We start from the raw sequence: 23,529 nt of genomic DNA on the forward strand, positions 1-23,529 counted from the left end.
ACATCCTTCCTTACCCTCAAGTATTGTTTCGAAAGAGGGTATGTTGACATCACGTGAGCATTACTCTCGTGTCAAACGCCTGCAAAGCGGATATTTTTGGCGCCTTGATATTTACTTATACAAAACCATTGGCTATAGCAATTATGCTTAAAGGTGTAGTCACATCGAACTCTTACCCAAACTGAACACTTTAGGACGCTTGGTGGCGGGATACGCACATGGGATTTTGTTTGATTTCCTACGTAATTCTAGGTACACGCATATTTGGTGAACATATTTTATCCCTATACCATATGAAAGTCAAAGGTTACGGTTTGCTGGAAAAATAAATTCTGGGAAACTTCACGAGTTAACACCTTTAAAGGCAAAGCATACCTTTGGTTTTTAGAATATGTTTTTATTGCCATTAATTTTAAGAGTGATTACCAAACGATAACCTTCGCTTTAAAGGGAATGTACACGTTTGGTAATTACTCAAAACAAATATGAATGTAAAATCTTCTGTAACGAGCAATGGAGAGCTGTTGATAGTATAAAACATTGTGGGAAACGGCGCCCTCTGAAGTAGCATAGATTTTGAGAAAGAGGTAATTTCTCAATAAAATACAGAAGTCTTTTATTCCTATCTGAAAGCACACAAATTCGTCCGACAAGGGTGTTTTTTCTTCCATCATTTTCTCGCAACTTCGATGACCAAAAATTGAGCTCCAATGTTCACAGGCTTGTTATTTTATGCTTATGTTGGGATACACCAAGTAAGAACACTGGTCTTTGACAATTACCAAACGTGTACAGTGCCTTTAAAGACTTGGAACGGAACATAAAAGTGTAGTAGAGATACAATACGGATGGAAGCTGCATTTGATACACGGTATACACGTATTCAGGGATCGGCCACTACACTTTATGTACATTAGGGACCAGGCAGACACCAGAGTAATAGAATTTAAATGCAGCCACTTACTAAACCACCCCCGGTTAAAGTAGAAAATTTGAGAGAACAAAAAGTAAGTGAAGTGGGAGTCCCTTTTTGACATCAAGCTTAAAAGTTGCAGAGTCGCGCTTAAGTTCTATTGAATAAAATGTTGCACTTAAGGTCGGATTTCCAAACCCAATGGAAAAGCCCGTAGCTTTTCTGGGGCTTGTCTGTCCACCGGGGTTTGGCAATTACACAGGTATTTGACAGCGCTGTGTTTACATAGAAATCAAAAATCAAATTGTCAGAGGAGAACTCTCTGGTGTGTATGATTTGTGGGGAGGAAAGGTGAGCATTACGGGCATTTGGGAAGGTTAATGAGTCTCTCGGGTTTCAATAATTGACCAATCAAAACAAAGGTTTGATGAAAAGACTGGGAACTGGACACTGGGGGCGTAGCGCCATTGGCTAAACTCTTGCAACTCGTAGCCTGCATTCAAGGCGCTCAACTAAGTAACAGAAATCTATAGATATTTGATGTGCAATATTTATCACGCGTGATACGTACGTTTTGAGCGGCGACTACCCAAACCCAATTATTCTCCCAACTTCTAAAAATGCAAGTTTCAATACACTTTCATGGAACGTCAATTAATAGCAAACAGCCTTGATTTTTCAAATGTTTACGTTTCCCACAAAACGGATCACCATTCTTACTCAATATTTCCTGTGGTTTAAGGCTCCCAGGAATTACCTTGTAGTTTTGTTCTGTCATTGTCAACAACGGACACTGCTACATGGTTTCCCGTGTGTTACTGTTAAATTTGCAACCTGGTTTCCCGTGTGTTACTGTTAAACTTGCGGTTGAGGAGCATTCCTAAAATTTGCCTTCATAATACCAGCAAATAAATCATAAACTAATACCATTTTGAACAGAGTGCAACGCAGAACCAACTGTAGACTCATTCAAATCACAACTTTGTATGTGATCTGAATCTGAATTATATCTGAATTACATGTAAACTGCTCATAACAAGAAAGGCAACTTTTTTCAATCAAGTATATTTTTTTATTATTTATTACTCTCTTTGTATTAAGTTACATATCAATGCAAAGCTGAAGTGTTCCTCTTTAAAATGATACCACTTTTACAATGATGACGTGTTGCTGGACTTGGCCACATGAGTGAGAAAGAGACAGAGTCGCAAATCAAACGTGCCAAAATTAGCAATATTTCGTGTTGCTGTATGAACAAACAATTGATACTGTAATTCAAGCAAGCAAGGCAACTGAACACTGATCTTAATCCACTTTACATTGAGACAAGACGTTCAGTAAGGAGTCTTGCAAATGCCCAAACAAGGTGTTTTTTCAAGAGATGGGGGTAGTTGTTTGTGGAGTTCTCACTGGTGCAAATCTTTGTGTAAACCATTCATGGTTCTGAGGCTTGACCGGTTTGACTTCTGACCATTACCTATTGACTGTTCAGTACGGATAACGGTAATTTGGGCACATTTGATTTGTGACTTTGCCTGATTGTCATCCATGAAGCCAATTTCAGCAACATGTCATCATTGCAAATGTGGTATCATTTTAAAGAGGAACACCTCAGCTTTGCATTGATATATAATTGCATACAAACAGAGTAATAAATGAAGAAAGAAAAACAATTACTTGATTGAAAAAAAGTTTCCTTACTTTTTGTGAGCAGTTTATATAGTCGGCAAAGTATCCTAATGGAGACATCACACCAATTTTGTTTGTTGAGAAGACACGGGAGGGAAAACCCCTTTAGTGAAAACCGCGAAGCCATGTAGGGACTGAAAACCCAAATCCACAAAACCCGAACCAGGTTCCACAGAGGTGAAAAGCACGTCGAGAAACCACTGAGCCAACCTGACTTCCCCTAATAATGTCCACAATCACATCACATGAGGCAAGTTACAACCCAATCCCCATGAAGAAACATTATTCACATTCAAAATTTCAACTTGGGTAAAACCCAAAACTAATATTCGTTATCCCTTTAATTATCCCTTATATCTCTTAAATGTTCACCTTATTTTCCTTTGTGAATGGCAGTCTCATAAATAACCCTAAAGTATTTCCGTTGCAAGCGATGCAGTTGTTGCCCCCAAAGCAATAGTTTGCCTGTTTAATTTTCGCCATGACCAATAAACCACCAACATTTTATGCATTTTTCAAAGAATACACGTTTGCAGTGTCACAAATAAGTTAAAAGGAAAGTATATGTTTGGAACATACAATAAAACTAACCTATGAAAATTTCATTCCAAAAGGTGCTCACGTTTTTCGCCGATAATTCACAAGGAAAGCATAATCTGCAATTGGAATACAACACTCTGAGAAACATAACCGACGGTAAGATTTGTGAGATTCAAAATTTGGGGATAAAAACTGATTTCTTTTTCCAAAACCACAATATTTCGAAGTGAAATGATTCTCAAATGCCATGTACCGGTAAATTTTTATTGCCATTAATTTGAGAAGTGATTACCAAACGTTTCAATCTGCAAATTTCACCACAAATGGGCTCACATTTCAAACAACAAAACCCCATTCAATATTACCTCTTTTATTCTAGTATTTTTGTGCACATTTTTGTTACTGCAGTTCCAGATGGTCTCACTTATTCCTCATTACGGCTTCACAGCCAGTTCTCACACGATATTTAAACCAAACGAGAGGTGTTAAAATGACACGCTGTGATTAAACACAGATGTGGAATGACTTCGCGTTTCATTAATGTATGTGCAGTTAAAGGGAAAGTACACGTTTGGTAATTGCCAAAGACCGGTGTGTCCTCACTTGGTGTATCCCACATCCCATCATAAGCATAAAATAACAAGGCTGTGAAAATTTGAGCTCAGTTGGTCATCGGAGTTGCGAGAAAATTATGAAAGAAAAAAACACCCTTGTTGGACGAATTAGTGTGCTTTCAGATAGGAATAAAAGACTTCTAGCTAGAAGTCTTTTACTGTTTTAGTGAAAAATTACCTCTTTCTCAAAAACTACGTTACTTCAGAGGGAGTCATTTCCCACAATGTATTATACTACCAACAGCTCCCCAATGCTTGTTACCAAGTCAGTTTTTAAGTTAATATGTGCTTTGAGTAATTACCAACCGTGTACCTTCCCTTTAATGCACATAGAATGAAACCACCTCAAAATAACACATGATTTGCAGTCATCATTAGTTCTCCATGGCATGTCTGATAAAGGAAAGGGGGGGGGGGCTTGAGAAGATGACAAACGCAGCCGGCAGGATGCTTTAAGGGAAGGTTTACATTTGGCAATAAAAACTTTAAGTTAGAAGCCCACAGCAGCTTTCGGTAGTACAAAGTATTTTGAGAAATATTTCACAAAAGTTGTTATACCCCAAAATTTGAATCTGAGGAGCGTTAATGTCACCAACAACTCCCAGATCAAGTATTCCTATCAGGGATTATCCTTCATGCATTTGGCGATGTATCTCAAAAATGTTCACACTTTAGTTTTATTGTACTACATCCATATTTATAAGGGATTAAAGGGAAGGTACACGGTTGGTAATTACTTAAAACAAATACGAGTTTAAAAACTGACTTGGTAACGAGCATTGGAGAGCTGTTGTTAATATAAATTATTGTGGGAAACGACTCCCTCTGAGGTAACGTAGTTTTTGAGAAAGAGGTAATTTCTCACTAAAATACTAAAAGACTTCTAGCTATAAGTCTGTCATTCCTATCTGAAAGCACAAAAATTCGTCCAACAAGGTTTTTTTTTTCTTTCATCATTTTCACGCAACTTCGATGACCGATTGAGCCCAAATTTTCACAGGCTTGTTTTTTTATGCTTATGATGGGATACACCAAGTGAGAACACTGGTCTTTGACAATTACCAAACGTGTACAGTGCCTTTAACATTTAACCGTGCTAGGAATAACAACACAACAAACACACAAACCAGAATATTTGGAATTTGCTGATCTTGTTCAACGCTTTTATGTTTATAATACTTCTGATAATTTTAAGGATATGACAATCACAGAAATTATAACTTGAAGAAAACTGCAAAGAAGTTCTCTTGATATTAACCATCAGAAAATTGGCATGCAGTTTCAAATCTTGAGAAATATCGTCTTAAAAGAAGGGTCACAATTTGGGGTTGACCTAGAAACTAGAAAGAAAATCAGCTTGAGATGGACAACATAGGAAATCACATCCCTGCCCAAGGTTGTTGCCTTGATGCCCCTCCAAATGCTTCAGAATTGCTTATTGCCTCATAGAGGCGCAAGAACAAAACGTTGGGCCTTTTTGACTCCCATAAATGGCTGACCGTGTTAGTTCGCAAAGTAAAAGGAAAACCACGCAATTTCGAGGCAACATTGTGTAGATCATTGTATTCTACTTTGACAACATCTTTCTAACCATATGCATTTTATAACAAACGGTTACAAACGCTTTTCAAAGACCAACTCGACCATTGTCAATGTTGTGAATAATATATACTGTCGACTGGTAAGCTTGGGCGATATCGATTTATTTTATTCACGATATATCGCCAACAATATATATCGCGATCTTCGATATAATCGCGATTAATTAAATTTGACATCATCAGTCTTCAAACTCCAAGTGAAAGTTGTAGAAGAGACAGTCATAGCATAAGAGAGGTGTTCTAATGACCTATTCTTCTGGTTTAACTTCAAACTTATGGGGTGCAAGATGTCTCAACTAGGAAATACATCGCGATATTGCAATACTTAATCGATATCGCGATATATCGCGATATATCGATATTTCGATTGAAACCAAATCGATCCGATATCGAAATCGTTTCCAAATTTATATCGCGATATTCGATAATATCGTGATATCGCCCAAGCTTTTCGACTGGTTTATGTTGTTGTATTGTCTGTAGACACCCGTAGGGCAAGCAGAGGCAACAAACGCTCCACGATACAAGCTCAGTCCTGGTCAAAGATTAAAGCTTAAACATGCTTAGCACAGAATTTTTGCTAACCAGATATGAAGCCAGGATCATGCTTCCTGCGAATGTGCTTCAAGTTTTATAGTCACAAATTCGCAACGAATAATTCGGCAGAGTTGAAAATTGTGCTCAACTCCTGAGAAACGATCCGAGCCAAAACAGTGCTGTGACATAAAAGTTCACATTTGGAAGAAAGTATGAACCAGGCTTTACCCGCCTTAAAATGCACTGAACATAGCTCAGAATCGCTTACCAGCAAACAGCATTGGTAAGCATGAATTCCAGCTAAGCTGCTATTTGTTTTTCTTTTTGCTAATCACCATTTCTGGCCACTTTTCTTCTTGTTTTTCTGCTTCTTTTTAGCTCCTTGTTGTTTCTGCTGTCGTGGTGATGGACCTGCTCCAGAGGCAACAGAGGGGGTTGGAGCCGACGGCTGTCCCACGCCGGCTCGAGGGGAGCTTGGCGTACTGCTTGTAGTCTTACTGGCATCCCTGTGTTAAGTGATGAAAGAAAACAATTCAAGAGATAAAATGAAGTGAACTTGATTCAAGCTCTGGGCCCAATTTCACAAAACATGTAAGCACGAAAGTTTGCTTAGCATGAAATTGTTTTCCTTGATAAAAACAAGAAAGAAAGAGAGAAAGAGAGAATTAGAGCTTTGTCGGTAACTCTTCTAAAGTGTAACGTCTGAAATCCTTTACTATATATCCAACAAAAATCATTTAGCTGAACTCATTTATGATGCTCCAGAATGCACATTGTGATTAGGGCATTTCAAACCAAGATAAAACCAAAAGAAAACACTCTGAAGACCTCATTTCAGTTCAGTGTCACTTGGCAACACTTTCAAAATTTGGGTCCAAAGCCCCACAGTTCCTGGGGAGAAACCGGTCACCTATGGATCTTTATGCACTGGGCCCAATTTCATAAAGCTGCTAAGCACCACAATTTGCTAAACATGAAATTTCTGCCTCGATATAAACAGGATTACCAACCAAGTTTCCACGTGATTTTCAGGATAATCAAACAACAGCTGAATATCAGTATCAAGCAATATGCAATAAATGTAAATTTGGTTGGTAATCCTGTTTTTATCAAGGAAGAAATTTCATGCTAAGCAAATTTTTGTGCTTACATGTTTTATGAAATTGGGCCCTGGTGTATGATCAGCAGAGTGTGGGTTCGAGTCCCGTTTGCGACACCTGTGTCCTTAAGCAAGACACTTAACCATGATTGCTTCGTAAAAGTTGGAGAGGTAGTGCTTTTTGCTCTACCAGCCGGGCTTCTGATGGATGATACCCATGCTAACATCCGTATGGACTGTAAAGGGGGTAACCAACAGCCATATTTCATAATACTGTCAAGCAAAAATTTCTTTCATAAGCAAAAATAAAAACTACCCAGTCACCAGTTGCAGCAATGTAAATTGTATGGTATTTTAGCTGGTAACCTATTTCCCCTAAGCAAGTTTTTTTGTGCTCAGCAAGTTTGTCTGCCAAAAAGTTTGATGAAATTTGGCCCAGAGCTTAGCACAGAAAAAAACTTGCTGAGCAGAAACAGCTTACCGGCCAAAATACAGTGCAATGTATCCTGTTTGTGATTGGTTACCATGCTTATTATGGTAATTTTGCTATGCTAAGCGGCTCTTTGTGCTTAAGCAGCTCCATGAGATCGGCCTCAGGTGGACATAAAAAAGTAAGAAATTCAGATAAAATTTGGAAACCTCTGAAGAGGTGTGGACACTGTGTACAACTTACATTTCACTGCTGCCAGCCGTAGCACCTTGAGTTCCCTTGCCGATGGCACCCTTCTTGGTTTTCCGTTTGCCCTTGTAGTAAGTCCGCTCCCGCTGAGGTAGCCAGCGCTCGGGGTCAGGGGTCGCAGTAGGGTCACAGTTCGCTGGAAGGTGCCCTAAAGTTAGGTTGATACACAAGAAGCTTATTTGAGAAAATCTCTTTAAAGCCATTATACACTTTCGGTAAACAGTATTGTCCAAGTCCCACACTTCGTGTATCACAACTTATATATAAAATAACAAACCTGTGAAAATTCCTCAAACGGTCATCGGAGTCGGGAGAAAATAACGGGAAAACCCACTCTTGTTTTTGCGCGTTTCGCCGTGTCATGACATGTGTTTTAAATAAATCCGTAATTCTCGCTAACGAGAATTTATATTGTTTAACTGTTTTCTCAAAAAGTAAAGCATTTCATGGACTAATATTTCAAGAGAAGTCTTTCACCATTACCTTCTGTAAACCCTGTAAATTATTTGTAAATCTGTGAACTTTTATTTTTTTGTCTGTACCGAAAGGGTCCAATTTAGCATTTATGCATTATTTAACATAGCGCCATTCACTTCTCACCCCACCATGAAAATTCACTCAATTTCGGAAAACTGTGATTATTTTTGTGCGTTACATGTTGAGTTTATTTTTACAAAAAGTACATAACAATAAATTAAAGTTTTACCATAAACAGTAAAAAATACATTACAAAACAAATTACTTTTTCTATCGACAGAAGCCATACAACTGTTAGCTGCCGTGTAGCCAGGGACCACACCCAAGCTTACTTAATAAAAAAAGTTCACTTATTTTGTCCTATTTTATTCAGCCAGAACCCGGTGCACCTATCAAAAAGAGAAGGGGTTCGCCCCGGTGCTCCTGGTTTGATTGGCAGCATATTGCGCCACATCACCTTGTGTTACTATTACATGGTGCTATGTAAAAGGAGTAGGTCTCATAAATCAAATGTAGTTCCACTTGCAGGAAAATACTGAATATTGAAGCACCATGAGCGTCACTGAGTACAAGAAGCCATTACCTTATTATTATTATTATTATAAGATAAACTTACTCTTCTTGCGCTTTCTTCTCTTCTTGACAACGTCCGTAGATTCCTTACTCTCGGGTGTCTCTGCCTTCTCCGTCTTCCCGCCGGTCTTCTTCATCTGGCGTGATGTCACAGAGAGGGGCATGGTCTCCAGGGCATCTACGTCTAACGCGCCCGAAAAGGCCTCCACTGGGGGCAGCTCTTTGCTCAGTCTTGGATTGCGGAATTAAGAAACGTTTCATTTGTGTCTCTGATGATGTGATAAATTATTATGTGTATTTCAGTATGAAACTGTTTTTTTTGTCAAACTTACACTTCTAGTTATTGTCGTTATTAATAATAATAATTATAACACACCTGCTGTGTGAGTTAAAGACTCTATGTCAAATCCGTGCATGTCTTGGTGCTGTTTAATTTTTTTATTTTATTGTTCCCCCCTTATGTTTTAACTATTACTATTCTGTTTTGTTTTTTTTGGGGTTTTTTTTTGGGGGGGGTGAGCAAATGGAATTATAAAACAGCAAAGGATACTCTTGGGCCCTCTGAGGATCAAACTTGGAGTAGGCAGAGATGAGTTGGGCTAGAGTTCTCACATCATCTGGGTTACTCCTGGAACAAGAAATACATTCAAGAAACAGAAAATAAGAGCTTTGTAAAAGTTTGTAGCATTAACCCTTTAAGTCACAAATCTTTCTAAATCAAGTAGCCATAATGAAGGATTCAGTAGGACCCGGGCCGATAGACCCAATTAAGAATTGCATATCACAGGGTCAGGGATTCAAATACTAAACACAAATAATACGGTGTGGAGTGACATAGGAGAAGAGTTTAGTATTGGAAGATTGGGGGCACACTCTAGCCAAACTGCCTGGACCCAATTTCATGGCTCTGCTTACTGCTCTATTCTGCACTTCACACGCGCACACACACAAGCAAAAATACCTTGCTGACACGTGAAATACGCCTAACATAAGCACGGAATTCCCTGCTACCGTAAGCGCCCATGAAATTGGGCCCCGAGTTTGTCAGGGTAAATAAGGTGTTGTTTTTTGGTCACCTATGGACCTTACTGAGGTCATATCACGCCACCATATTGGAGATAAAGCAATGATGAAACAATGGAAAATGCAAATCTATGTATGCATGGCACACATGATGAATCAACCTTCCTTTGACCTTTAGCCGAATGCATCCTACTCAAATGACATTGTGTGCATGAAGTCCGTTATTGTAATGGCCATACAATGTTTCATTAAACATGAGACTGTTATTGTCAACAACAAAAAACAAGGAAATTGTATTCTAAACAACGTACATTTTTTCTTCAGTTTCCTTTGGCACTGGGAAAGGGAAGGAAAAAGAGGAAATCCTCTGATCAGCTGAAACGTTTCACACATGTTTGATGCGTTGATGGGAAAAACAGAGGTATTATTTTGTATAGTTTCTTTTTACCCTTTCACAAATGTGTGTTAAAGGGGCACTGGACACCATAAAATAACTGTTAGCATAAAAACTTACTAAGCAACAAGCAACGGAGAGCTGTTGATAGTATAAAACATTGTGAGAAACGGCTCCCTTTGAAGTAACATAGTTTTTTAGAGAGCGGTAGTTTCTCACTCAAATAATAAAAGACTTCAGGCCTGAAGCCATTTAATGGGCATCTGAAAACACACAAATTTGTGCAGCAAGGGAGTTTTTTCTTTTATTATTCTTTTTGCAACTTTGATGACCAGTGAGTCAAATTTTTCACAGATTTGTTATTTTGTGCATATGTTGGGATACACCGAGTGAGAATACTGGTCTTTGACAATTACCAAACTTGTGCAGTGCCTTTAAACACTACTTACTTTCCTGAATTCTGTGAAACCAGAGAACCAATGCTACACCTTGACATGATATTTGGCCTTTTGAAAAAACTAGAAATACTTTACCGAGGAAAAGGGCTGACCTACATGTACACATGGTGTTGGCTTTATATTAAAAGGCACTGGACACTATTGGCAATTACTAAAAATGATTGGTAGCATAAAAACCTACTTGGTAACGAGGAATGGAGAGCTGTTGATAGTATAAAACATTGTGAGAAACGGCTCCCTCCGAAAGGAACGTAGTTTTCGAGAAAGAAGTAATTTTCCACGAATTTGATTTTGAGACCTCAGAAATTAGATTTAGAGGTCTCGAAACCAAGCATCTGAAAGCACACAGCTTCATGTGACAAGGGTATTTTTTCTTTCTTAGTTATCTCGCAACTTCGACGACCAATGTAGCTCAAATTTTCACAGGTTTGTTATTTTATGCATATTTATGTTGATATACACCAAGCGAGAAGACTGGTCTTTGACAATTACTTAAAGTGTCCAGTGTCTTTAATCGCACTTGTTAAATGGATGCTGCAGTGAATTAAAATAAAACAGTTAATTTTGCTGTCATTAATTTCTGATATATGTATTGAACATCAATAAAATGTGTTTTGTTTATTCCCGACATATCTGACTTGCGTAATGACCCTTTTGTGGGTTGTTACCGCCCCCCCCTACCATCGACGTCACGTAACTACACGCGCCTAGGTACCAGGCCACTCAGTGCACACGTCTCTATATGCACACAGCCAGGGGGCCCGACGGCTCGGGTTACCGACATGACGTCACGTTTATGCAAACGTTTAATCTCTTGAAAACCATTTAAAAAATACTTGCGCATTAAATAAAAAATAAATTAAAAAAATTCAGGTTTAAAAAGTCATGTTTTATTGCTTAAATGAATGAAAAAAACACTGCAGCCACCCTTTAAGATTTTTCCCAAGTGAAAGAATATCATGCCTATACTACACTCACTTTCTTAGATCTTCCAGCATGCTGACAGCGGCCTGAGATTTTCCCTGTTTCAACTTGAAGTTGGTGTTCTCTCTAAGGAGTGTATTCAGCTCGTTCTGCTGTCCCTGTTTCACAAACACAAGTTAGATTGCTTGCTATAAGTCATGAATGTTTATATTTGAAGGAATCTGCAGCAGCCAAAATTTTGCGTTACAATACTACATACTTTCATAGTTTCATTAAATTATTCACACACAGAAAATGCCTTTAGATTTACACAACAAACAAGCCACAAAAAAAGTTTTTCAGAAGAAGTCACTATTTCTCAGAAGACGTCACTATTTTATTAATCGCCACACCGGAGTGCTTACTGTACACGTGCATGCCAACCACTCACGTTACTAGAACTTTGTGAACATGTGCATACAGGGTTCTCCCTAATTTTTCTTTCTGGACCCAAATTTGTTGATTTTTTGCCGAAGCATGCTAAACTGAAACGAGGTCTTCGGAATGTTTTCTAATCGGCGGTTTATCTTGGTTTTAAAAGCCCCACGGGAGCATTCTACTACATGGTTTTCTCTTGATGTTTAACAAATAAATTGTATAATGACCGAGATTTAACGGCCACTGTCTATCACCACGTGTCTATAAACCATGTGACAAAAAAAAAGTACTCCCTCTATGTCACAACTCTCCAAATCGGGAAAAAAAGAAGACAAAAAACATCCTGCAAACTTTGGACTGCCTCCTTCCAACTTACCCCTTCTCGTTTGTACCACTCGACAGCCTTGTCAAGTACACCAATAGCGCCCTCAGTGTTCTCAAGGTTGGTGTATAGCGCCACCAGAGTTGATACGATGCCAGGCTTGTAGGAGTCTGCGCCTAGGTTACTCAGGACCTTACAGGCTTCCGTCACATTGCCTGCAGAGAAAAGTGTGTGATTGTAACCCTCAAATATTCTCCTTGGGTTATGTGTGAATCTCTCAACCCCCACCCTCCTCAAATTAAAGAGGGTATTTTTAGGCACTCTTTAACAAAACAAAACAAAACAGGTCGTTGGTTCGAATCCCACCTGAGTGAATTGTCTGTGGTTTTTTTCCCACAAAACTCGGAAGAGTACCGAGTAGACAGTGCTTAGTACACATCGGTGCAAGGGTAAAAACTAAATTATATTTGATGCAAAAATTAATATCTATCAAATTAATGCAGTACCCTCTGCTAAGGATTCAGACTGCCTCTTGCAATTGGGCTTGCCTGGTGCTCTAGGGGTAAGACATCCGAGTTGTTGGATCAAATACCACCCAAGTGATTTGCCTGTGGATTATTTTTTTACCAGAACTCGGGAAAGTACGGAGTATACAGTGCTCAATACACATTGGTGTGAGCGTAAAAACAAATTATACTCTTTTTCCCCGATGCGAAAATTTACATCTATGCTATTTAAGATCAGTGTTGAAATCCAACTTACCTTGACTCATGTAGATCTGTGCCAATGACAGCTGCACTTGCAATGAGACGGTCTTCTTTTTCTGAATGTAGTCCTGGTAACATCAATGAGCATAAAACAAACCAGTATTTATTAATGAATAATGAACTGGGAAATAACTATCGGGTTCAATGAATACTATTTTGGTGTTTGAAGCGTTGCATGGTGTAGAAAATAAGATAAGAATCAACTACAAATATTGAACTTGGGGGTACACCTCAAGTTGTTTTTCTCCTAAAGACGAGCAGAGTATATTGTTCGAAATATCGAGACCACACCGGCTCTTTCCTGAGCCTTTACTCCTGCAAAAGAGATAAACACATGGTTGTTTACTATTTATATGCATTTCCTATCTTAAATTCAACCCTTCAAAATAATAATGTTGTAATGACATAATGATTGAGCACAAGAGGGCGTCATTTCAACTTGTTGACGAACAGGTAGTATAGGTAAACTTCTAGCAGGGTATGAGTCTCTCATTAATACATCATCACTGACCAAGTCAGTGGATTGAACTCTAACCTTTGACCTTACTATTTGGTAACACATAGGATGTGAACTGCTCTACCAATTGAAAGGTTAATGTAAGTGCAAATCTCAAAAAACATAATCTGGAAACGTTACTGCAAGAAAGTTTCTAAGATTTTGTATTCCAATTGTAGATTATTCTTTCTGCGTGGGGAAAACCGCTCCAGATTTGTGGCAATATCTCAAAAATGCAACCACCTTTTGAAATGAAATTTTCACAGGTTAGTTTTATGGTATAAATATTATGGAAATATTGACTGCTTTGAGGGGCACAATTAAAATTATAGGCCCAAGGTGATGTCAAAACCATGGCTATGCCCGAAGCAAAGCTGAGGGCATAGCCATGGTTTGGACATCACCAAGGGCCTATAATTTTAACTGTTCCCCGATTATTAAGCAGTCAATATTTATTTTATGTACCGAATAAAGATTCTTCTAATCAACAGCACTCTGACTATACAGCACTTGAAAGGTCGCGCCGTGACACGGAACGCAAGTCGTACATTATTCATATCATTGTTGCGTTATTTTCAGAGCGGGCATAGTCAATTGACTATGGCCCGGGCATAGTCACTATGACTATGACGTCATCTTGATAGAAAAAAGGGGCATAGCTATTTCCATGACTCCATTTTTAACCAATCAGATTAGAGGATTCTATACTTGAGGTATATAAACAACTATATAGGATTTAAACAAACAGTGAGTTCTAAAATGTGGTTCTCCACAGATAGAAGTTTATCTTTTCTCCTGAAAGACACATTTACCTGAATGATCTTCACTGCCTTGTCAGCTTGCTTCTCCCTGCAGTACAACGCAGCCTCAACTAAGCATGGTATATCACTGTCCGGATACGATGTACGCAACTGCTGCAGCTGCTTTCTGCACAGGTCATACTGCAAGCAACAATAATTGACAAATACTTCCTGAACTCTTGGGTAAATGTTGTATTTGTGCTAGTGAATGTCTATGTATACAAGAAAATCAAGGACCCCCTGCTAGCGTTTACAAGCAGTTCTATTTAGTCAAACAGTTTGGGTGCTGATATACTGTACAGTGTTGGACTAAAAACTGCACTAGTACTGATCATGCTTTACATTAGCCTTTAATCAAGGTGCACGCGGCAGCGGAACCCCCAGATATCACGCCCAAAAAAAGACCAGCGCGAGCGGCGAAGCCGGTAAGCACCTTTAGCAACTCGTTTATTTCATTAGTTATTCATATTTGCACCTTCTGTGTGTTGCCCTCAGCACGTGACTTTTTAGTGCACCATTATGCGTGTGTAGGTAATGGGGCGTGCATGCGGCGTGTGATCTGTGGTATTGCGTCTTCTTATTGGCCAGCAACTCATCACGCTCATGCATTATGCATTACATTTCCCCCACCCAAATCTGTGGCAAAAAGTAAAGAAAAACAAAAGGCCCCAAAACGAGTTGCTAAAGGCGCTTCGTGGCTCCGCCGCTCGCGCTGGTCTTTTTTCGTGCGTGATATTTGCGATCGTGCTTGACATCTGGGGGTGCCACGTGCGCCTTTACTAAAGGCTAGCTTTACATGAGATCAGGCACACAATTGTAATCAGAATTTGAGTTACTGAATAGGCTTAACCTTGTGGAATGTTCCATTGTTAAGTACCCCGTAAGTTGGCGTGTGTAAGGGCAATCTAACAAACCCCATCGCAGTTGGTATAAACTGTCTTTGTTCTTCTGTCATCGCTAGAATCTCACCTGGTTTGTATACAGCATGAGGATACAGTGATTATATGCCACAGCTGCCTGTTGCTTCCCAGTCAGCTTATGACGAAGGCCGTCCGAAGCTGTGGCTTTGATCTTCTTCTTGGAGTCAAACACATTCTGGTCCTGTTTCATCAATGATAATAAGAACAGATTATTTACAAAGGCTCCAACATAACCTATAGACCTTTGTCATGCTGCCTCGATCTTGGTCATGTTCCTCAAATTGAATAACAATAATGAATACTAATAATCGTTTTGTCAATAATCATTTTGAAAACATACTATTTTTAGCTATGGAGACGGAGCTTTCTACAGCATTGCACCACGTCTTTGGAACTCACTGCCGCTTGACCTCAGAACACAAAATAATCCCTCAATCTTCAAACGGCAGCTCAAAACACACCTCTTCAAACAAAATATCTTAAATCCTGGACTCTTGACTTTGAGAACCAGCGCCCTTGAATGGCATTTTTCTTTGTCAGATTCTGTGCGCTCTATAAGTGCTGTATATTTTTATTACTTTGTTCTTTCAGCCTCGGTTTGGTAACATTTATTATATAAATGGGAGAGTTTCAAGATGGCTGCACCATGCTAAAGGTCTATAAGGAGACATAAGCAATTGCATGCTTGACAGGAACATTTGGAAAGCCCATTCGAAGGACAAAGCAATTATGGTAAAAAATGCTCAAAGGCCGGGACAGGAACCCACACTCGGCTGATTGGAAACACCACAGCTCGAGTCCGGTGTTATTAAAGGCAGTGGACACTATTGGTAATTACTCAAAATAATTATTAGCATAAAACCATACTTGGTAACGAGTAATGGGGAGAGGTTGATAGTATAAAATATTGTGAGAAACGGCTCCCTCTAAAGTAATGTAGTTTTTGAGAAAGAAGTAATTTTCCACGAATTTGATTTCGAGACCTCTGATTTAGAATTTGAGGTCTCGAAATCAACCATCTATACGCACACAACTTCGTGTGTCAAGGGTGTATTTTTTTCTTTCATTATTATCTCGCAACTTCGAAGACTGATTGAGCTCAAATTTTCACAGGTTTGTTATTTTATGCATATGTTGAGATACACCAACTGTGAAGGCTAGTCTTTGACAATTACCAATAGTGTCCAGTGTCTTTAACAGCTCAGCTACTACACGCCACCATGTATCCGACTACCAAATTATCTTTCCCTCTCACCAGTTCTTGAGTCTCTGTACTTACCTTGTTCAGACTGACGATGTTGTTGGAGGCAACTGCCATCAGGCCAATGTCAGAGGGTCTGCAAAAGTATCAAAACACAAAAGTTCATACCAACTGTAGAAAACATACTTTGTCCACAGATTTACATTAAACTTACACTGTTTGAAGGTTATGATAGTAGAAAGCTATACCTTAAAGTATTAGTTGCTGAGGTGCTGTACTTTTTGAGAAACAAGTAAAACAATGTTAAGAAAATACGTTTTACATGCTGAAATAATTTGTGTCACTTGTTTTACTCATTTCTCAAAAACTACAGCTCCTCAGCAAGTAATGGAAGCTTTCCACTGTCACTATCTTCAAACTGTGTGAGTTTAATGTAAATCTGTGGACATTGCGTTTTCCATTTGTTATGGCCACAGATCTTTTTCTTACGCCGCACCGTTTCTTTGGAATCGTCTTCCTGTGCATATTCGCCAAGCTAATACTTTACAATGTTTTAAGTCCTTGTTGAACACTCATTTGTTTAAAGCTTCTTTTTTTGTAATTTGCCTATTTGTATCTTGTATCTTTCTCTAATTGTTTATTTTATTGTTTCTTTAATGCGCTTAGAGGCTTTTGCATTAGGCGCTTTACAAATGTCTTATTATTATTATGATTATTATTATTTTGTAATCAACAAAAAGTACCCAGACCATTAACCTGTCCACAACGATGAGCAAAGTACATTGCTTGAGACATTGAGATCTTTCTGCAGATCGTTCAATGAAAGTTCTTGTTCCTTACCGTGATTTCACCAGCTGGTTATAAATCTTCATGGCATCATCAGCTCTGCCGAGTAGCTGGAGAATGTAGGCTCGTTGCACGTGGATAACGCCAAGCTCTGCTTCAATCTCATCTGCCGTCATCTCCTAAACGGATGAGGATGCCAAGGAAAACATGATCATGACCATCAAATAAATGTTAGGGGTCTTGTAAAATTAGTCACCGACACCCTGACATGACACACAAAGGAAAGGGTCTTTATACATGCCTTTGTTTGGGAACCCTTCAAAGTTTCTATCTTATATATATGTAGATATATACAATAAAACTAACCCATGTAAATTTAATTTCAAAAGATTGAGGCGATTTTGAGTGGCGCTGATAATCCAGAGTGAACATGTCCACGCAGGAAGAATAATCCCTGATAGGAATAGACTTCATCTTAGAATCGTAAATCTTTTTATTCAAATATGAGGGGATAAAAACTGACATGTTTTTCCCTAAAGGCACTGGACACTATTGGTAACTACTCAAAATAATTGTTAGCATAAACACTTTTAGAGAAAGAAGTAATTTTCCACGAATTTGATTTTGAGACCTCAGAATTAGATTTTGAGGTCTCGAAATCAAGCATCTGAAAGCACACAACTTCGCGTGACAAGGGTGTTTTTTGCTTCCATTATTATCTCGCAACTTCGACGCCCAATTGAGTTCAAATTTTCACAGGCTTTGTTGTTTTGTGCATATGTTGAGATACACCAAGTGAGAAGGCTGGTCTTTGACAATTACCAAAGGTGTCCAGTGTCTTTAACTTCAGTACCTCGAAGTGACACGTTTCTCAAAATGCATTATAATCGCCGAAGCTGTTGTACTTCTTACCACGTACGTTTTTATTGACATTAATTGTCCATGTCATTACCAAACGTATACAGACCAATTAAGCACAAAAGCACAACAGGCGTCTGTTGAGCAAATTTACAGTATACAAGTTTAGATGGGATTAATAATATCAAAGTCTTATATAGCACACGTATCTACCAAATAGGGTACTCACAACGCTAACTATATACACACTTTCAGAAAGATAGGTTATTGCAGTGATGGATTCTGAGACCCAATTAGTTAGCATCTTCTATAGGGTTTACAAGGTGCTATGGCACATACAGCAGCCACAGCCAGGAACACTGGGGCGAACCCCTTCTCTTTTCGATAAGTGCACTGGGTTCTTTTACATGCATTACACAACACAAGTGTCTTGCTTAAGGAATAATACAAGACGCATCTTTGGACTTACCGCTTCATCTTCTAATCCTTCTTTACAAAGCTCCTCAGCTCTATCCAGCTGTTCCAGGGCCTTGGCATACTCCCCCTGGCCCAACAGGAGGCAAGCCTTGTTGTAGTTCAGCTCAAACGTGTCATCTCTCAGTCCAAGATCGGGCTAGAGACAGAGAGCGATGCACAAAATATAAAAAATTACCAGAGGAAGAAGAAATATAATTGGTAACAAATTAGGGCATTACCATAGAGTTACATTTGTATATATAAGAACTAGAGAGCACACTGGACTTTATACGCGCCCCGGCATGTGCGCAGGCGGCCATTTTCTAAGTTAACAAAACAGCCAGCTCACAGCGTTTGTTTGTGCGGCCATTTTGTAAGTTGAACAAACAGTATCGCGTGAGCGTTCAATAAAAAACTCAAACATGTGTTTCATATCCAACGCGCGTACATAATGGCACGCTTGTCATTTTGCGGTCCCGTCGCGTTTTTGTGCAAGCAGCATCACCAGTGTGCCCTCTAGTTCTCATATATAACTCTATGGGCATTACCAACTGCAATAGACCTTCCGTGCGGTCAATGGCAACTTCTGAACATGTACTGCACTGATGTTGGGCCTTGCTGCAGCAGTCTACACAGGTGGGGCTACTCCGCATCCCTACTTTGCGACTGTGGTGAACCCAAGACAATGCACAATATGATAGCAGCCTACCCACACTTTTGCCTTAATGGTAGCGTCAAGTTCTTCATAAGGCTCTGGGGTCTAGCCATCAACTGGCTGACACACTTTCTTAAGAGATCTACATAGAATACAACATTTAATTGCTATGTTTGCAGCGGGGATAAAGAATATGTTTTGGTTTTTTTACCCTTACAACGATGTAAAGGGTATTAAAAAAAAAAAATTATACCCTCATTGTTGCAAATTATATCATCATCGTTGCAATTATATGTTTCAGGAAAAACTTTGTAACTTCTTTAGACCATTCTGTTTTTAAACTTCTAAAGTATTGTATCTAATAAAAAATAACTCAAATAATTTTCCAGGCGACAGATAGAGAATTTTTGCCCTTTGAGCTTTCCATACCACTGGTTTTTGATGCCATAACTGCAGAGATGCCACAACGGCCGATAGATTTGTCTGTCTCTCCTCGTCGAACTCATCCTGCAGATTCACGAAAATACAATAACAGAAACCCTCCTACTCTTAGTTCCAATTTCCAGTGGGTGAATTAAATTAGATAAACTAAATATCCGAGTGGGAACATCAACATAAAATTTTATTTTTATATTCCAACGTTTTTTATTTTGTCATTAAACAAAACCCTTAAGATCAGAGCCGGAGTAGTCCCAAGAAAAACAAAAATGCATGAAGGTTCCACTTAATACCGGCTAAATAAGCCAACAAGGAAACCCCAGAACCTAGCACAGGCTGTCAGCTAGACGCCCGGAAGTCTGCTGCAAAGAACAGATGGCTACACCTGTCATAGGGTTAGATCTGGGTAGGTCTCTATGTCTACAAAAGTTTGCGCACAAAGTATACGAGTGAACATATTTTTCACTCCCCTAAAAAGAAAAATAATAATGTGCCGTGACTGTATGTTACCAGCCATTAGAATGCTAGGTAAAAATTTAAGGGGCGTTTTGGAGATTCAAATATTCATGGTTTCCACTTGTGTAATGCTGTGGCGTCCATTTGCAAATAATGTGGACAGAGATGCAGATGACATCGCTTCATCTCACCAAACCATGATGGGTTCAAGGTTCTTCATGAAAACACCATGACAGTTTTGCTGTTTTCTCAACAAGCGGACACTTGGTGACTTATACAATTATTTTGACAATCTAAGACCCTACATTGATGTATAATGAGTGGGATCATTTATACTCACTGATGTATTCTTAATGAGATCCTTGTACACATCAAGACATTCCTTGTACTGCTCCAAACGATACAACTAAATAAAAAAAAATAAAAAAAATACAAGGATTAGTTTAAAGCCATTGAACACTTTCGGTAAACAGTATTGTCCAAGGCCCACACTTCGTGTATCACAACTTCTATATCAAATAACAAACCTGTGAAAATTTGGGCTTAATCGGTCATCGCGGAGTCAGGTAAAAATAATGGGAAAACCCACCCTTGTATCCGCGCGTTTAAAATAGATCCGTAATTCTCGTTAACGAGAATTGATATTGTTTTACTGTTTTCTCAAAAAGTAAAGCATTTCATGGAATAATATTTCAAGAGAAGTATTTCACTACTACCTTCTGTAAACCCTGTAAGTTATTTGTAAATCTGTGAACTTTTTTCTGTACCGAAAGGGTCCAATGGCTTTAATAAACGATTTTTTGTTCCTCGAGGATGACATTAAAAGATGCAAGACCAAGAGAAAGTAGGTCAATAATGGCGGCTGAATTCTGTCAGGTCAAATATTAGACCTTATGCACATCTCAAGATGCAAGAGAATGAGTATCACATGCTCAACTTACCACTTGACCCTTGAGTTCCTTCAGCTTGGGAGAGGGGTCGCTGACGAGTTGAATGGTGTTCAAAGCGTCTTGTATTCTATTCAGACGGTACTGGCAGTAAGCTTTCTCAAACATGAGTCCACTATAAAAGAAAGTGATCATCGAAAAATCTTGTGTTAAAAAAGTTGGCCTCTGACAGTGACTCTTGGTCTTATAGAAGGAGTCTTGTGTAGACACTGTGACGCTGCGGTGGTTTTGTTGCTTTCTCTCCTTTTTCTTGGAAGGATCGTAGTCTATGGACTCATTTTCAAAACACAATTTATCATAAGCTTGGGCGATATCGATTTATTTTATTCACGATATATCGCCAACAATATATCGCGATATTCGATATAATCGCGATTAATTAAATTTGACATCATCAGTCTTCAAACTCCAAGTGAAAGTTGTAGAAGAGACAGTCATAGCATAAGAGAGGTGTTCTAATGACCTATTCTTCTGGTTTAACTCCAAACTTATGGGGTGCAAGATGTCTCAACTAGGAAATACATCGCGATATTGCGATACTTAATCGATATCGCGATATATCGCGATATATCGATATTTCGATTGAAACCAAATCGATCCGATATCGAAATTGTTTCCAAATTAGTATCGCGATATTCGATAATATCGTGATATCGCCCAAGCTTAATTAATCATACATTAATGTAAACTGAACTTATAATTTTTTTTATTTATTTTTTGGAGAAATACAATAAAGGTGCAATTACAATACCTTGCAAGTGGCGGGTGGTTTGCAATTTCTTTGATTGCTTGCTGGAACTGAGACAGTTGAATCAAACAGACGACCTTGCAATGGAAAGCTGTCTCATCATTTCTAGATTCCTTCAAGACTGTACCAAATTGAAAAAGCAAATCAAAATACATTAAAAGTAACATACAGTGCAACTGTTATAGTATTAGTATATTAGAATAAGCCAGTAGTCCAGATAGCGCCACTTTTTGACACAAACATAAGTACTAGAGAGTACAATGTTTTCCTGGGCAGCCAGAGCAGAAAATTGAGTACATTCATTATCCAAATAATATAATAATTATAGGCCCTTTATATAACTTATTCATTAATTTATTAAATATTTAATTTAACATTAACAAATATAAAACAAAATTTTTAGGTATATTTATTATTTTATATTATTAATTAGTTAAAAAAAAAAAAAAATCATAAATCATGTCCCAACAAAACAGTCCCGGACTCCCAGTCACTGAATCACCGACTTCCCTATTAATAATTCTAACTTTTTAACATAATTTCATCTGTTAGTAAGGTTACTGACAAAATGAGTTTAGTTTAGGATAACTTTCCGTTCCGTATGGCGCCACCACTTTCGTCTTTATCACTCACTTTGTAGAAAAAGGGATATCTCATTGAGGTAAATTAGAGGATAACTTTCCGTATGGCGCCACCACCTTTTCACTCATTTTTACAAAAAGGGATATCTCATTGAGGTAAATTAGATACTATATTATTTCATATCGAATGAAAAAGTGGTGGCGCCATACGGAAACTTTTCCAAATTAGATATTATATTATTTCATATCGAATGAAAAAGTGGTGGCGCCATACGGACACTTTTCCTGAGTTTATTTTACGATTCACTCATTGCAGCACATGAGCACGGCTTGTCCGGAAACTGGACGCATTCTGTGCACTTGACTCTCTGCTGCGTAATAATCAGCATGTGAAACGCAAACCGTATGGTGCAATTTAAATCGCCATAAAAGCTTCATTATCCAACATCAATCGTGTTTTTCAATGAGCAATAAGTATCTATATTGTACAAACTTTTATTTGATGCATTTAAGGCTCTCTGGTAGTCGCCATTCTGCCCAGCACGATTCAATTCGGAATACAACGATTGTACTTTGTTGGCACTGGGGGTCGCCATCTTGGTGCCTTCGTCATCACACCTGTCACGTGGTATACAGCTCTTGGATGGGGGCGTGCCAGTCTTGCCAACAACCCCCAATAAAGTTATCTGGAGCAGACCCCAGTAAAACTATCTGGAGAATGTTTAAAACAAACAATAGCAATTAAATAAATGGTCGTTTACTAACGACTAATAAATTATGAAAAATAAAGCTGAGTAAAGTAGTTAATTTCACCCCATTGAAGTATTCTTAAAATAACTTGGAATGGGTCGATTTCACAAAGCTTGTCAAACTTCCAAGTTCCAAGATGTATTGTAAGCACAAATCAGCGCAGCCAAAATTCCATAAAGCTTGCATCTTTGCAAATTATTGTTTGATTAAAGGAACACGTTGCCTTGGATCGGTCGAGATGGTCTTTGAAAAGCGTTTTGTGACCGTTTGCTATAAAATGCATGTGGTTAGAAAGATGATGTAAAAGTAGAATACAATGATCTACACAAATATGCCTCGAAATTGCGTGGTTTTCTTTTTACATCGTCCAATAACACGGTCGGCCATATGGGAGTCAAAATTTTGACTCC

At 38.6% G+C, this 23,529-nt stretch overlaps 1 protein-coding gene across 1 annotated transcript; it reads right to left on the reverse strand.

Annotated features, from left to right (window-relative positions):
- Positions 1-5,732: 5,732 nt before the first annotated feature.
- Positions 5,733-22,988, reverse strand: LOC117295100 (signal recognition particle subunit SRP72-like). The gene is made up of 17 exons (XM_033777669.1): positions 22,863-22,988; positions 21,792-21,909; positions 21,035-21,155; positions 20,434-20,499; positions 19,629-19,706; positions 18,558-18,701; positions 17,285-17,409; positions 16,523-16,580; positions 15,293-15,424; positions 14,336-14,464; positions 13,023-13,095; positions 12,315-12,475; positions 11,576-11,679; positions 9,273-9,350; positions 8,766-8,953; positions 7,667-7,820; positions 5,733-6,400 (listed from the first exon to the last, which is right to left on the reverse strand). The coding sequence occupies exons 1-17, from the start codon at positions 22,963-22,965 to the stop codon at positions 6,226-6,228; spliced, it is 2,007 nt and encodes a 668-aa protein (XP_033633560.1). The 5' UTR covers positions 22,966-22,988; the 3' UTR covers positions 5,733-6,225.
- Between the last annotated feature and the right edge of the window lie 541 nt (positions 22,989-23,529).

Source organism: Asterias rubens, chromosome 9 (genome assembly GCF_902459465.1).
Source record: "Asterias rubens chromosome 9, eAstRub1.3, whole genome shotgun sequence".
Lineage (NCBI taxonomy): Eukaryota > Metazoa > Echinodermata > Asteroidea > Forcipulatida > Asteriidae > Asterias > Asterias rubens.

Coding starts and splice junctions, on each gene's coding strand:
- LOC117295100 (XM_033777669.1), bottom strand. CDS start 22,965: ATGGCGACCCCCAGTGCCAACAAAGTACAATCGTTGTATTCCGAATTG. Junction 21,156..21,791: donor AACCACCCGCCACTTGCAAG/GTATTGTAATTG, acceptor TTTCTTTTATAG/TGGACTCATGTTTGAGAAAG. Junction 8,954..9,272: donor GATCCTCAGAGGGCCCAAGA/GTATCCTTTGCT, acceptor CCGCAATCCAAG/ACTGAGCAAAGAGCTGCCCC.